The sequence below is a fragment of the Indicator indicator genome, chromosome 5 (genome assembly GCF_027791375.1).
Source record: "Indicator indicator isolate 239-I01 chromosome 5, UM_Iind_1.1, whole genome shotgun sequence".
Lineage (NCBI taxonomy): Eukaryota > Metazoa > Chordata > Aves > Piciformes > Indicatoridae > Indicator > Indicator indicator.
In genome coordinates, this window is record NC_072014.1 from 16,900,680 (window position 1) to 16,916,573 (window position 15,894).

At 40.5% G+C, this 15,894-nt stretch overlaps 2 protein-coding genes across 2 annotated transcripts in view; both read right to left on the minus strand.

Moving 5' to 3' along the window:
• Positions 1-185, minus strand: part of PPP1R1C (protein phosphatase 1 regulatory inhibitor subunit 1C) — a 47,043-nt gene extending 46,858 nt beyond the window's left edge. The window contains exon 1 of the mRNA XM_054381339.1: positions 106-185. Coding sequence (XP_054237314.1) covers positions 106-185 — 80 coding nt within the window. The remainder of the gene's footprint in view (positions 1-105) is intronic.
• An 8,477-nt stretch (positions 186-8,662) lies between these two features.
• ITPRID2 (ITPR interacting domain containing 2) overlaps positions 8,663-15,894 on the minus strand; it is a 31,197-nt gene continuing 23,965 nt past the window's right edge. The window contains exons 13-16 of the mRNA XM_054381472.1: positions 15,753-15,818; positions 14,695-15,093; positions 9,440-9,564; positions 8,663-9,050 (exon numbers count right to left, since the gene is read on the minus strand). Coding sequence (XP_054237447.1) covers positions 9,454-9,564; positions 14,695-15,093; positions 15,753-15,818 — 576 coding nt within the window. The 3' untranslated portion in view covers positions 8,663-9,050; positions 9,440-9,453. The remainder of the gene's footprint in view (positions 9,051-9,439; positions 9,565-14,694; positions 15,094-15,752; positions 15,819-15,894) is intronic.

Sequence of the window (15,894 nt, forward strand, 5' to 3'; positions counted from 1 at the left end):
AAAGTTACACTAATATAAGTTTAAAAGCATTTAGGTCACAAGTATTACCTGTTTTAACCCCACTTCTTCCTCCCATTTCTACTCCATTCCCTCATCGTCCTTACCTGCTCAGCTGCCTCGGGGTCTATTTGACTCTGAAACAGTGGCATCGCAAACTGTATTTTTTTAGGGCTGTTGGGCTCCATTGTGGTGCTGAGGTGAGTCAGACGAGAGAAGAGTCCAGACCTGGAGACTTGGTCTGCTCCTCTCCCCACGCACCCTCCTCACAGCCAAGCTGGGTGCTCCTCTGGAACAGCTGTAACTCCCGACTTAGCACAGCGATCTGTGAGTCAAGCAACTCGTATTCCACATCCAAGGAGATGCCACTGGCTTAACTATTTTAGGTTTGTTTTTCCCTCTCCTCTCTCTTCTGCAGTCCTTCAGATCCTCTCAGCACAAGGCTGAAAGGAACAATAAGCTAATTGTGTACCAGTTCACTTCTACATATGCCAAGCACTCACTCAGAAGCTAATTGAAAATGCAATACTAGCATTGCATGGCCTGGAGCCCTGGGATTTGAAAAAGAGGATCTCTGCACTGTACATTACTAACTGGCTGCTCAGAAGTGCAATGCAAGCTCCCTCTGAGTATTGCTGATGGGCTCTTAATTATTGATGAACACAAATCAGGAAGTTTTCAGATTTTGGGGGTGGAGGAAGTAGGAGGGGTGGATGCAATAATCCGTTACAGTGTGCCAGAACCACTCTTCTCTTCTCACATTATCAAACAATTGCCTTTGCCCTTTAAAATTCTTTTCTAAACCTCTTCCAGGAAGATTTTTGATGATGAATCCACACAGATGCCTACATTTTCACGATGTACTATGTGGGTTTGCAGTTTAGGCTGGGTTTGCAGATTTAGACTGTCATTTGTTCTGGTGGGCTCTATCTCACATGATTTCAGACACTGAGAACATCCACATTTAAGCTAGTCTTCTGGGCTCCCTCTTGCTAGACATAGCAAAGAGAATTTTGCCCTGTCCTATCTAAGTGGAATATGGTGTTTAGTGAAGATGACATTTTCTCTCCATTAACCTTAGAAAAAGTAAATCTGACTCAGACTAGTTACCTCTCTTTTACATGGCTACAATTCAGAGGGCCAAATCCTAGTTTGGGGTACAAAATCAGTGCCTGCCTTCTTCCAAGACTAGGACAATAATTTGGTCAATCATACCAACAGTGCTCTTCAAACACTGTAATTGTTTTTCCTTTTTCATTTCAGCTTAATTCAAAAGAAGTGTTTGAAATGACACACAGTAGCCACTGACTTAACCTACCTCTTTGCTTAGAGTGCCTGACAATCGTCCCATTAGCTGCTTGAAGTAGAGCCCAAGATCAGCTTATCCTGGGCCCTTTCAGACTGAGTCCTCAATATTTTCAGTGCTAAGCTAAAATATTCAATTTCAGTTACCACAAAAAAGTAAGAAGCATGCAGAATAGTGATGTTCAGTGTTTAGTATGATCATTTTTAAGCCTTCACTATGCCTACAAAGACAAATTATAATCTGTTTCATAGGCTTCCAAAAACAATTAGAGCCAGAGCACAACTGCAGCAGTTCTGCTGGTATGACTAAGAGTCTAAGACACTAAAGTAAGGGAGGCACACACCACTTTCACAAAGGACAATAAGAGAGTTATTTTCAGGGCAGCCTAACTATCCAATCTCACATGTTCTTCATGAACAGACATGCCATTAACTTCAATGGTAGCTCCAGACACAGCATATATAAACAGGGATACACCCAGGGGGAGGACACATAGAAATCTGAAGTTGTGGCTTTTCTTCAAAAACATTTGCATACATGAAACAAAATATTTTTTGTTTTCTCACTCCGAGAAAAAGTGAGAAAAATGTTTTCCAGTTTCTTTGCTATTATATATATTAACAAATAGTATATTTTAAATATACTGAAAAAAACAGCCATAAAATATCCGCTATAATAATATAAATGTCTATGCAACTTCATGTATTAAATTATGCTACAATTACAGTGTATGTTACTATATTACAGAAGCTACAATTATTACAAGGGTTAATAGTAAAGTCAGTTGAAAAAATACATTCAGAATATGAAAACATTAAATGTAAAGGATTATAGACAGGTGCTTTAGCTCTAGTTTGTAAGACAATGCTATCTAAAATAATCATGTCTCAAAGTCACTGCTAGCAATAGCATCTGAGAAAAAAGCTCAACAGTTGTATGAAGAAATCAAACAAAAAAACCCACTTCTTGGCAGGTTTAGAAAGGAGCCAGATGACAGGACAGGACAAGACACAAGGATGAATTCCTAATGGGGCTGCTACGCCTGTTACCACAGAGTGGTCCAACAACAGCACAGTGTGGAGACGTTTGCTCCTGCAGCAATCCTCTCTGTGCCTAATTGTAGCTGGCTGCCCAGCAATCTTCACATGCACTATAACAATAAAAGTATTTTTAAAATAGTATAAGAGGCATATTTCAGAGAGCACTGGGATATAACATTTCAGAATTACTACATCAGCTCTCTCTTACACCTAATTTGCAGCACTTGACGTCTCCAGGCAAAGCATGCTTGCATTTTCCATAGACTCTGTCATAGTCTGGGGAAGAGACGAAATGCATTTAAGTATTGCCAGATCCTTTTAGCTCATCTCTTTTTAGTGCACTCCCCACAATGTTTCAAATTCCTTCACGATTCAGCTAAAATTACCATGGAAGAAAAAATAATAACTGCATAAGAACTTTCCTTCCTGTGTCTTTCCCTGCATTCCAGTATGAAGTAATGCCTTTTAATATCTCCTGTGTAGTGACAAGCTCTCCAAGCACTCACAGCACAGGTCTTGCCTAAGATATTTTCCCTGTTTTAAGTTTATGTACTTTTTGCCCGCCAAAGACAAGGCTGCTGGGAAGGAAATTCAAGGGTCTTTGTCCTGCACAGTTTCTGCCAGGCCTGTGATCCACCTCAGTTTTTCTCCAGTTCAAGAGAGAGAGGGAACTACTAGAGAGACTCCAACGGAAGGCCACAAAGATATTAAGGATCAGGAGTAGCTCTCCTTAAGAGGAGAGGCTGAGAGACTTGGGGCTATTTAGTCTGGAAAAGAGAAGACTGAGATAGGATCTTATAAACGCACAGAAATATTTCAAGGGTGAAGGTTATGAGGATGGGGCTGGGCTTTTTTTCCAGTGGTGCCCAGTGATAGGAAAAAGGGCAACAGGTACAAAGTAGAACACAGGAGGTTTCACATGAACTTAATGAAAAACATCTTTACTTTGAGGTTGATGGAACACTGGAACAGGCTGCCCAGAAAGGTTGTGGAGTCTCTTTCTCTAAAGAATTCCAAAACCCACCTGGATGTGTTCCTGTGCAGTGTGATCTAGGCACAGCTGCAGGGAAGATCATAGAATCAAGAAGGTTGGAAGAGACCTCAAGGATCATCGAGTCCAACCTGTCACCCTACACCTCATGCCTATCTAAACCATGGCACCAAGTGCCACGTCCAATCCCCTCTTGAACACCTCCAGGGATGGTGACTCTACCACCTCCCTGGGCAGCCCATTCCAATGGCCAACCACTCTCTCTGTGAAGAACTTTCTCCTCACCTCCAGCCTAAACCTCCCCTGGTGCAGCTTGAGACTGTGTCCTCTTGTTCTGGTGCTGGTTGCCTGGGAGAAGAGACCAAACCCCTCCTGGCTACAACCTCCCTTCAGGTAGTTGTAGACAGCAATCAGGTCTCCCCTGAACCTCCTCTTCTCCAGGCTAAACAGTCCCAGCTCCCTCAGCCTCTCCTCATAGGGCTTGTGCTCAAGGCCTCTCACCAGCCTCATTGCCCTTCTCTGGACACATTCCAGCAATTCAACATCTTTCCTAAATTGAGGGGCCCAGAACTGGACACAGTACTCCAGGTGTGGCCTAACCAGTGCTGTGTACAGGGGTACAATGACCTCCCTGCTCCTGCTGGCCACACTATGCCTGATGCAGGCCAGGATGCTATTGGCTCTCTTGGCCACCTGGGCACACTGCTGGCTCATGTTCAGCTGCTGTCAACCAGTACTCCCAGGTCCCTTTCCACCTGGCTGCTCTCCAGCCACTCTGACCCCAGCCTGTAGCTCTGCATGGGGTTGTTGTAGCCAAAGTGCAGCACCCGGCACTTGGATTTGTTGAATGCCATCCTGTTGGACTCTGCCCATCTGTCTAGATGGTCACGGTCCCTCTGCAGAGCCCTTCTACCTTCTAACAGATCAACACCTGCTCCCAGCTTGGTGTCATCTGTAAATTTACTGATGATGGAGTCATCTGCAAATTTACTGGAGAAGGACTAGATGATCTCCAGAGGTCCCTTCTAATCCCCTGCCATTCTATGATTCTTGGAGAGGAGCTGGAGCTTGTTGTAATGCAAACCTACTTAAGGCTTTGGCTCCTAATTTCACGACTGCAGATTCATGGAAGCACTCAGTTACATTTCTCCACCAGGGTGCCATCACAGAGTGAGTACTTGGCCTAGAAGGAGACTTCTCCCTATGCCAGCATCTCAGCATACTGATGGGCAGCCCCACCAGCATCAGGGGAAGAAACACTGCAGAGCATGTTGCTTCCCAGATGCTGCTCACTGGATTTCTGCTGCAGCCAAAGAGGATTTTAGCATGCCTCTTCCTTCTGCCCTTTTCTAATGAACTTACAAAGTTTTTTCACCGCATTTGTCCATACAGAGGCATCAGCTTCACAGCTCTTGCTGTTGGTAAAAGGGAGGTAGAAAGCATGAATCCTGGATACAATCATTGCTGTGCCCACCTTGTTCATGGACAGGTCTTCTTCTTGGGGCTGTACACTGGGCGTTGCTCATCAGTGCTAAAATGCAAGCCTTACAAGAGTAAACAATGACATATTCAAAATGACCCTGAAAGTTTTCTTTTCAAAATAGCTAAATACAGGCATTACAGTCAGGGTGGCTCCCACTCAATCACTGGAAACAGTCTGCTATTTACATGCTGAAAATGCAAAGAATTTAAAATCTGCAAGGGTGGGAGAACGCAAAGCAGATCATGACTGTCTCATGAGCAGTAAGTGCTGCTACAGGCAGGTCAAGACAAGGAACAGACAGTTTTGTTGAGCAGGGCAAGAGTCAGTGGGATCATCAGTGAGAGCTGTTGGCCTAGTAATAGCCTAACCCAAATTTCCATGAGCAGTATTCATCCATTGAACATCAGACTTGGCCATGCTCATATACTAACTACGTACATGGATTCATAAAGCCTTAAGTAAAAAATACAGCTCTTTCTATGATCTCTAGTTGAGATGGTGATTCCTTAGCAATATGATTTTCATCATAACCAGTGTAAACTTACTTTTTTTCCGAGGATATAAGAAGTGATATTATCTATTCAAGTCACCTTCTGGAACTCACGGCAATCCGAGCTATCAAGTAATGTACATATACTTATTGGTTGGTGCTGTCCACTACATCCATAGAATACACATCCAAAACATAGGAAATGAGCTATGGACACAATCTGATTTGACAGTCAAAAGTTCCATGTCTAATATGGACTATAGCTTAATCGTGCAAAAGACAAAATTCTTGTACTGGTTTTAGGGAAGTATTTCAGCAGAAGGCCATTCTAGAATATGCTTCCTCACCAAGGAGAAGGTAAACATAATGTGCTTTTCAAGAAATAGAACTACTGATGGCAGTTAGTATAGACTTTAGAATGAACTTATATCATTTCCATATTAAATCTGTAATGCAAAAATTGACTGACTGAAGGAACACCGAAGGAAACAATTGAAATATAAAATTGAGGTTCTACTGTAATTTTTTTTTTTAAAGACATTAAGATAAAGAACACAGAGAAGACGAACAAGAAATGAACTTCAACAGTTTCAGAGCCTGTGCTAGAAAACTCCATGTACAAACACATGCTATCAGGCTAAAAATGGAAAGTCATCAACTGGGTAATCAAAGCTTAGTATAGCAAATCCAGAACACATTTTTTAAAATCCTGATTTTTGAGACTTTTTAGATGTCCCTTCTTTCTTACTTCCTCCTTCACTTAGAGGAGAGACAATGCAAGAGAGGTTACAGGTGCTGTCTACAGCATCCATGAGGGAGCGACCCAGCTGGCCAGACCTGCACAGTTGGCACACCTGGAGGGCAGTATCTGGGGGCTGGTGACCTGAAAGGTGGCTGGGGCACAACTGTTTGCTATTTCTCCTACAAATGTAGGCAGCAGCGAGAATGGAGCTGCTTCATGAGTAGGGACAAACCAGGAGTTGAGGGCTACCCCATTTCAGCCTGTGCCATCTCTGCAGCCCAATGGGGCCTTAAAGCAGCAGCAGAGCTAGAAGGCAGTGTACAAAACTGTTCAGGGATTGATTCAAACAAAAAGCCTTCTCCATGAAGGCTGTGCTTAAATTGCAGAATTCATGGTTATAGGATACTGTGGACGCCAAAACTTTATATGAGCTAGAAAAACAATTAGATACATTAATGAAAAAGAAATGCCTCAAGGATATCACTGCTGGCCAAGAAATGCCAGAACCACTGTCTGCTGAGAGCTGTTTTGCTGTCAACAGGAATGTGGCTGTCCTGTACCCACAGAAAACAGCTAGCTCTTGGGATTTCCAAAATACAGGCCATAGCTTAATATTCTTGCAGCCAGCTGGCAGCAACCAAGATCACTATCACAGTGAAGTTTAGAAAAGCATCCAAAATCTCTCTGGCATTAACAACAGCTTCACGCACAGCAAATGTGATCGACCGCTATTTATCAGCCACTCATCAAGCTGTTTCAATCTACACAGATTTTATATAAAATGGCAGGCTGGCATTAAAAATTACAACAGTAATTTGTAAGGAAAGTAGCGATTTTAATCATTAAACAAAAGAAAAATTGTCCACACTCATCAAACCATCACAGCTAAACTGACACTGCTACAGGGCAAGCCAGCCAGCTTAGGTGTGTCCAATAATGATGGCTGCTTCTAAGGCAAAAGCAGAAATGTCAATAGAGCTTGATGCCAATTCAGTTTAACCTCTATGACAGCAGTGCATGACTTTTTTTTTTTTTTTAAACATTCCTATACCTGTATAAATAACTCAGAAGCTGGAAGCTTCTTTAAGAACAGCAGAAGTCTGTTATCAGGGTTATGGGAAAATTGGCACTTTATTCATTAGTCTCACTAGAGTTTTTAGAAATGTTATTTTGAAATGTCTTTACTCTAAACTATGCCAGCACATCACAAATCTGTTTTCCATCAGCTGGAAGAAAAACTGGCACTATTTTTCATTCCTCAGGATATATTAAACACTAGACTGTGTTGCTGAGATCAAATGTTCTTACAAGGTAAGAGCTGAAGCATCACAGACACTCCTGGCTGTTACCTACAGTTACCATTTCTGGTCAGAGCACTGAGGAGCCAGGCTGCTGCGCCCATGGAGGATGCTATTGGAAATCACTGCTCAACAGCCACCAGCTCCTGAAACGCTTTCTTCCATCATTCTGAGAGAGCCACACTTACACAAACTCAGGAGAGGTCAAGAACAAGCAAATTCTTGGAGCTACAAGAGTCAATAACTTTAAGACTTTGGTTTTAAGTGCCAACACTTACCTCACATTTACAACCCATGTCTCTTAAGGTTCCCTGAACATCTGAAACATTTGAAAAACCCAAGCCCTGATCTTTCTTCTTGTTATCCATTCTGTATAATATTTGATCAAATCTGATACTTACTTTGCTTAAGAGTAAACTCTGCACAATGAAAAACACTGATAGAGATTATAGGCAAAATAAATATTTTATTGGTTTAATATACACCTTTTTCTTTAAAAAGAAATCAGCCCTTGGGTGCCTTCCTAACACAATTTAAAAACTTATAAACTTTTTCATATAATATTGTTATATTTGAAACTATTTTTGATTAAAGACCTTGACATAGTGTAAAGACTTTAATAGATGGAAATGGCATAGGAGTAGAGATTCCAAGCACAGCAAAATGTGTTATTACGTATTGACTACATGTCTATTTGACCACATAAAACCTCCAATGACTTCCAACTTGCTCCATTGGAACAAAGGCATATTCATAAGGCTAACTGAAAATACACTCACTGAGGGATGGGGAAGAAAAAGAAATTTTTTCAATTTTCCCCATAATACAAGCAAGGTCATTCATCCATTCCAAGTTGCACATCCTAATCACTTTCAGAAGATCAGTACTTTTATTGCATTTTGGTTAATATAAAGCAGAATAGAACTTCTCTTGATATGACTGATAGCAGTCAACATAAGAACAAAAACAGTACTTAAAATAAGGCACTTTTCTAAGGTAAACAGTAAGGAAGCAAATAAAATTAGTTAAAAAGTCATCTTCTACACAAAGATAGGGCTTTCAGTGTCAGAACTTTAAGTAGTTTTAAGTAACCTCATGTCTTTCTATCACTCTGCTAAAAGTAACTGCCCAAGAATTAACAGCGATTTTTACAAGATTGTTTCCTTCTTTTGAAGTGGCACTACAAAACAGCAGTGGAAACCATTATTGGTTGTTTCAAGCTCTTAAAGTGGATCAGTTATTGCACAATAAATACCTCACAGAGGTCAGTGTTTTGGGTTTTTTTGTGTTGTGTGGTATTTTTTTTATTATTATTATTATTATTTAATTTTCTAAAAAGCTAGGCTGAATGCATTTGTGTTATTTATAAATTGGTTACATCTGGAAATTTTCAAGTTTCATGACGCATTATTAGACAAAGAAGTTAGCTATAGAAAAATTTACACCAGGGACATACAAATAAATACAAAACCTTCCAGAGAGCCACAGTTTTCTTGATGCTTGAAAGGAAAGTAATGAACTAGTTAAAGTGTCTAAGTCTTCATAGATGAACTCAAGGAAAGGTACACATCGCAGAACCAAGCGTCCAACACAGCAGCCTATCTCAGCAGTTTCAACATCTCCTGAAGCAAAAAGAACTTGACACTTTCACCAGTGTATGCCACCCAAAGCAGAATCCCACAGCATTTCGGACTACATCCAACCTTACAGAAAAGAAAAAGCAAGACAAATACCTAAATTAGTTTTTTTGAAGTCTGCTTGTTATGCTTAAGTATGTATTTTGATATTTGTATTAAGGCAGGCAAATTACAGCATCCTCTTGCATGACGCATTCACATGCAAAGTCATCACAGAGCACACAGACTAAAAAGCAAGGACCATGCATGAAAGCTGACAGTAGAATGGGCCAAAGTATAAATAAGTTGATTTTCCAAAGGTATCTGGGATTAGCAGTATCCTCTGCATTTAATGAACTTCAGTTTTGATTGCTTCTATTTGAAGGGAAAATGTAAACAAAGCAAGGTTTAAGTTAACAATGATATTTCATATGATTAAAAATAAAATCTGGTTTTGGCAGATTCCCAAAGATTACCTGCAGTACCAGTTTCATGGCTGTGTATCTTGTTTTGCAGTTGCAGATCTGCTTTGAGGTGACACAGCTGCTAACAATCCACTTACTATTTCTCTTCTTATTTCACCAACAATAGATTCCTTGATCTGAAAGGGATTAGCCAAAGTTTTAAGGTCAGTAAGTTATATAACCAATGGCTAAAACTAAATCATATTGCAGATATGTTTGACAATCGACATATGAAAATGCACACAACCAAAAAGTCAACTTCAAAAAAAAACCACACACGTAAAACTGTAAGAGGGTCTCTCTTGGAAAAATAACTGTAAGTAATTTTAAAGTTCTTACAAATCATATAAATGCAAACCAAACTAGTTTTGCGTTTCCAAATGGTAAATATATCCATACTTTACACTTACAATAACTGGTTTTATGTTAAGAAAAAATACAACTATGCAAAGTTCTAAAAACAGCATTTCAGGATATATGCATCAAAAGCATCACAAATGCATTGCTTTTTGACATAAGTTGTCATCTCCTGAAAAGGAAGGCATGACCACTCTGCTTTACAAATGGCTTACAGGGTAGGAAAGGTCTAAATCCATGAACATGAGCTGCTGTTTTTATAGAAATCAAAAGGAGATGAATCCTAACTGCATACTTTCAGTAGCAAAGAACTTTACCAATTGCTCATATCATCAGTTGGCCACTGGGATATGGATCTACGCCAGCAAAAACTACACTTCACAGCATTATGACAAAGCATTTACCCATTAAGTTTTATATAAAACATACCCAAGAGTTATTAATAGCAGACACACAGCCAACCAAAGCTAGAACAAAGGAAGAGCAGAGCACTGATGGCTACAAGTAAAGGAAAAAAAGGAGGCAAATGAGTGTATTATACTGGAAAGGAGCAGGGTGTGACGAAGAAAAATAGTATGGGCTGCTTGAAAGTATGAGAAAGCACCAACTCATTTTTTGGATGGTCTTCAGTAAGAACTAACAAGTCAGATGCATCTCCAAGGACAGGGTAGGATGACGATGGTGAAAGAGCGCAGGGGCTAAGAAGCAGAGCCTGGCCACCAGGGTCACTCACAGAAGCACTCATCAGCCCAGTTAAGCAACACAGCTTCGTTTTTCTTGTGAAAAGAGCAAATCATTTTTTGGCACAAATAACTGATCTTAGACTAAAGAAAGTACTGTTCATCGTGTCATTTCAAAGTGGCTTTCAACTGCTTGGGGAGCTGTAAAGAACATGAGACTTGATGCCAGAAAAAACCCTGACATTTCTAATATTGGTTTTGCCAGTAACAAATCCTTTTGTGTTCTGATGCCCCACCAATACCATAGGAACAATATTTAATCAAACCCAGCCTTGTCAATGGCCTTGCCAGGTTTGCATAGCCCTCTCATGATCTTGATGCACATCTTGCAATTATTTTTGTAAGTCTCTCCTCTCCTTTTCCTGGTGCGTCAAAAGGATTAAGGAACAACGTCAGAAGAGTGGCAGCAGCACTAGCAACAGGTTATTTATCCCTCGTTCTTACTGGCAAGCAATTCAATCCCTAAATCATTAGTGGCAAAATTACTCATTTCATTGCTACTTTTCATCAAGCAGAAATTAAGAGACTCTAATATTATTAGGAAAGAGGTTTCCAATTGGGTTGTTTGCTGATTGACTGACAAAAGAAAAGCCAGTGCCTGACAGAACCTGGTTTGCTGATGACAGCAAGTCTTGAGCATGCCTATGCCAAGCACACATAGACATACAAAGCTTTAGGACAACTGTCAGGGCAGTAAGGGCTTGGGGATTTAGAAGAGCAGGCACAAGGACACCTGCCATGCAGCACTATGGCTGTCTGGCAAGCCCATCGTAAAAGCCTTGCACTGCTCTCTTGGCTTCTCTTCTCCAGTATCACATAGGGTGGGTCTGCAAGTGTGCTACAAAACAGTTATTCTGCGCCTTACTCTTGACAATAGACAAAAATAAGCCTCACTTTCCAAAGAAAACTGATAAAAGCTTCCTAAATTAGCAAGTAAATGGTATGACAGACAGTCATGTGGTGAAGCAGAAACTGGAACGGAAGCAGCTCCTGTTCTATTCTCAGCTCTTCCAACAAATTCTATCTTGACCTTGGTGAATTGCTTGAGCCCTCTACTTCTCACCTTCCTGTTCAGATGACAAGACCACCCTCCACTCCTTCTTTTCACTGCCATGCTTCCTCCCTCCTTCTCAGACTCATCAAGGTCATTCCTGCATGGCAAGTGCAGCACTGATTCCTGCAGTGTCTCAGTGCCATGCATATGTCATGACAATGACCAATATTTTTATTTTCATTACAAATGATTTAGGGTAAGGCACACCTTCCACTTGCTCTGCAGAGTGCACACCCCACTGCCAAGCCTTCCACAAAAGACAGAAAGCATTAATAACACATTATCACATTCATAGATTATTGGTTTACTGTAATAAAACTCTCTCCCTATGAAAGAATTAATATTACTCTAATATTATGTTGCTGCTAAATAATGAAATGATACAAAGTGAAATGCGCCACAGTGGCAAATCTGAAAAACGGGTATGAACCTTTCACAGTCCTCACACTCCTGATCTGAAGTACATTATTTATAATTAAAAGAATTATTTTCTACTCTGTTTTCTTCATGCCACCTCTTCATGGCAACAGCTGGTGAGTTTTTATGCTCAAGACAGTAAGATGAGGAACGCTAAGCTTGCATAGGGTGTGAAAAACCAACATACGTTTTTGATTGAGGCTGAACATGGATTTAAATGGAAAAGGGAAGATTCTCTCTGAGACCATCTCTCTCCCATAAAGATCCATTACAGTCTCTTAAAACAGGTGTTGACAGGAAAATGATACATTTCTTTAAAGAAAAAACCTTCATTAAATGTAATTCAAAACTGCATGGATGCCATCCTGCGCAACCTGCTCTAGTTGAACCTGCACCAGCAGTAGGGTTGGACTAGATCTCTTGAGCTCCCTCACAACCCCTATCATTCTGGAATTGAGAGTGGCAAACTATTAGCAAAAACAAAATTTTCAATGCTCTTAAGCAGAAAGATTTTTAAAAACTATCACATCCTTGAAACTGGAGAAGAGTGATAGGGCCTGGTGGAACTCCTAGCAACACTATGACCTAAAACTCAAGTAGGCAAGTGTTTCATGTGATACTCCAGTGGAGGTCAGGCTGTATTTTCATCAAAACAAGAGATTGTTTGGCATTTTAACATTTTGTGTTGTTGAATGCTTTTCCGTAGGAGTCAGCCCATTAATGCTAAAAGTTAATACCACAGGGTTTTTTAGTGCCAGTAAATAGTACAGGTCAAAGTTCACATGCATTACAACCCACCCAGGCATATTCTGAAACACTGCCTGACTTTTCTTTCCCCAAGACAAGGTCACACAGCTACACAGAATGGGAGGAATAAGCAAGAGTTTAACATTTGTGAGAGTGTACACCAAGAATGCATCCTACTAGATTTCCTTCTTTTGACAACAAAACTGGAATTCCTTTACTAACAACAAGACTACTTAAGGAAGACATTTTCATTTATGCTGTGATTTACCTCTTATGAAATACAAAATATTTTCTTGACCACTATGTAACAGCATATTCTAGCTCTACAAAAACTACCAGGTGTTTCAAGCTGAGGTATCTTCACTTTGACCTGCAAAATTGCTCATGCTGAGAATCTGAGCTGACTCAAAACAGACTGCCAATAAGTTGAATTGAGGGACAATCTCTCTGTGTGCTCAAACATTTACCAAGTGAGTCAAGCTGAGTTATTTGCTGACTACTCATCTTTCAATAGTAGCCTCTCAGCTCAGAGTGGATTCTTTCAGCATTACAATGTCCTCAGTACCACACAACTGAAAGAACAATCTCTGTGCAAAGAGTACACAACTTTATTTGCTATCAATTAATGAAGTGAAAGAGGGACTTCCACACAAGCTAACCTTGGAGAAAATATTGACTGAAATAACTCTGGACTTTGAGACACCAGCTCCCTTTACAGTACGTTTGAATTACAGCTCTCTCTTTCCTCTCTCAGTTTCTCCTTTAGCAAGCAACACCACTCCTCTGACACATGAATTTTTACAGAAGAGTTGCATACAAATGTAATATTCTGGCTTTGCTTCAGAATTGGAGGCAAAGTGCAAAGCAAGATAAATATCTCATGTGCAAGTCCTCTCTGAGCATTAAGAAAGGAACCCCTTTAAAAAGACATGAAAGGAAAAAAAGATGGACCAGAGAGAGAATCTGGGACCTTAGGGACTATTTTATGACCTCTCCAAAACAAAGCCTTTCCCAAGACCCTTCCAAATTTAGCTACTTTAGAGAAGATGGCAGCAAGAAAGTTCCGAATATAACACCTCTTCTGGTCTTTTGAGTGGTTTATGGCTTCAAGGGATGAGCTAAAGGCTAGGGGTCCAATGATTCTCAGTTAAAGAGCTTCTTCACTTCCCCAGTGAAGAAGAGGGAACAAAACCCACAGGTTCTCTATTCCCATTCTTGTAACCACTGCAGAGCTTGGATCCACTCATGGATGCTGCTTTTGAGAACAAGAAGTTTCTTTTGCTTCCTTTTCCCATTTATGCTACTTGCCACAAGGCTTTATGCCACTGACAAACAAAATATGCAGTTTTAGTCCATTTTATTAATCTGGCCCACTAGGAAAATAACCAAGCATCCTTCATTTTCATTGACTGCCACTAAAACTAGTCCAGTGGCATTGGTCCAACATCAGTCTTAAAGTCTGAAATAACTTCTCACCTGACTTCAGTTTGCTTCACTTACACTATTATAGTCCTTGGTCTGGAGTAGAGAAACTAGGAAGGTATTTTAAATGTTTACTACAGAGTTGTTTCAGAAACAGTATTTAGTCAATCAGATTAACTCCAACCTGGCATTTTAGCAAGCAAACACAACAGAAAAAATTTCACTTGGGAATCTGAAATACTGCTGCTTAACCAAGTAGTAGAGCTGGCAAATGCTTTCTCACCAAGGTTTACTGTAGCCACTAGACATTAATTTATGTGCTACCCACTATCACTGAAAAAATGTCTCCTGCTTTGGTTGAGAATATGGTTGTGGCTTGAACATCTAGAGACAAGCTCTGAGCTTTCAGAAATAGCACAGGAAAAGTATGGGGTCCTGACTTGAGAGGGAAGAGAAAATCCCACTGGCCAAGAGTTGGACTTCAGATTACAGTAAACACTATTCAAACATCCTCGATCTCCCCTCCTCACCTCCCGTATGACTTGCTGCAGCTCATCCTGCTCCACAGTTTTGTGGATTTCATCAAGCAAAGGCATGAGAGGGACTTGTTCAAGTTTGTGCTCCACCTCTGACTTGGAGTCAGCAAGCTCCTCGGAGGTTTCCATCTGCTGTCCAGCACATGCTCTCACTGGGGGAGTTGGTGTTAAGGCGACTGAGGCTCGGTATAACTTCTTGTTTTGACTCTTAGACTTCCCTGCTAGTTCAGCTTTTCTACCTGTGTGACTGGAGCACACTGAGGAGGAATCGGAGTTTCCATGGGAGAATACAGATTCTGTACCCTCTGCTGGGAGAGTTTCCAGTCCGATATCTCCCAGTCCTAAACCCAGTTCAGACTTCAGAAATGACTGCTCTCGAATAAGTTCGGAGACCTGAGGATTCAGGAAAGAAACAGTCCTGAGCAGGCATAGAAAAAAGTCACATATAGACACATGCTTTCTTGTTATTTATTCAATTCCTTACTCATTCCCTCCATGTAACAAATACAGCTATAAAATAAATATATGCTTTGCCTTTATGGCTGCAACAAAGAGGATCATAAAAAGGAATGGGCTTTTTTGAAAGCCAACATAAATACAAATTGTGGCAGCTCCCCAAGCCACTGAGTTTTGCAATATGGATGCATTCTGCCAGAGTCCTTGACAGAGACACACGTAAAGGCTTGATTTTGTTTTTGTTTGCTGAAACAACTCAAGTTTGTTCTTTACTTTCTACAAACTACTCACTTTCAACAGCATAAAATGCACAGAAAAATAATAGTTCTGGAAAACCACCATGTGGACTTTGTATCAACTAACTGCAAAATCATCTTATTTCTACTTATTCCCTTGAAAAGAAACACGACTTCATAACTACTTAAACTTACGGTTAGCATTATTTAGGGAAAAGTGCAGCTGTTCTCAACAGAACTACCCAAGCGAGTAAAGTATTTCCAAGATTATGTGTCAAATGAATCTCCTGCATCCTTTTTAAGAAATCCCTTCCCAGCTCTTTTTCTTACTAAACCACACAAGGCAAGCCAATTACTTACTGGTTCAATGACATTCAGTGGAGAAGGGCATGACAGATTATCAGCACTTCTGCTTCCATACATACCCTGAAAAATTAAGCCAAGGTAATGCATTGAGGATTTTTTTAGAGCTGTCAGAAGCTAATATATAAACATGCCATGC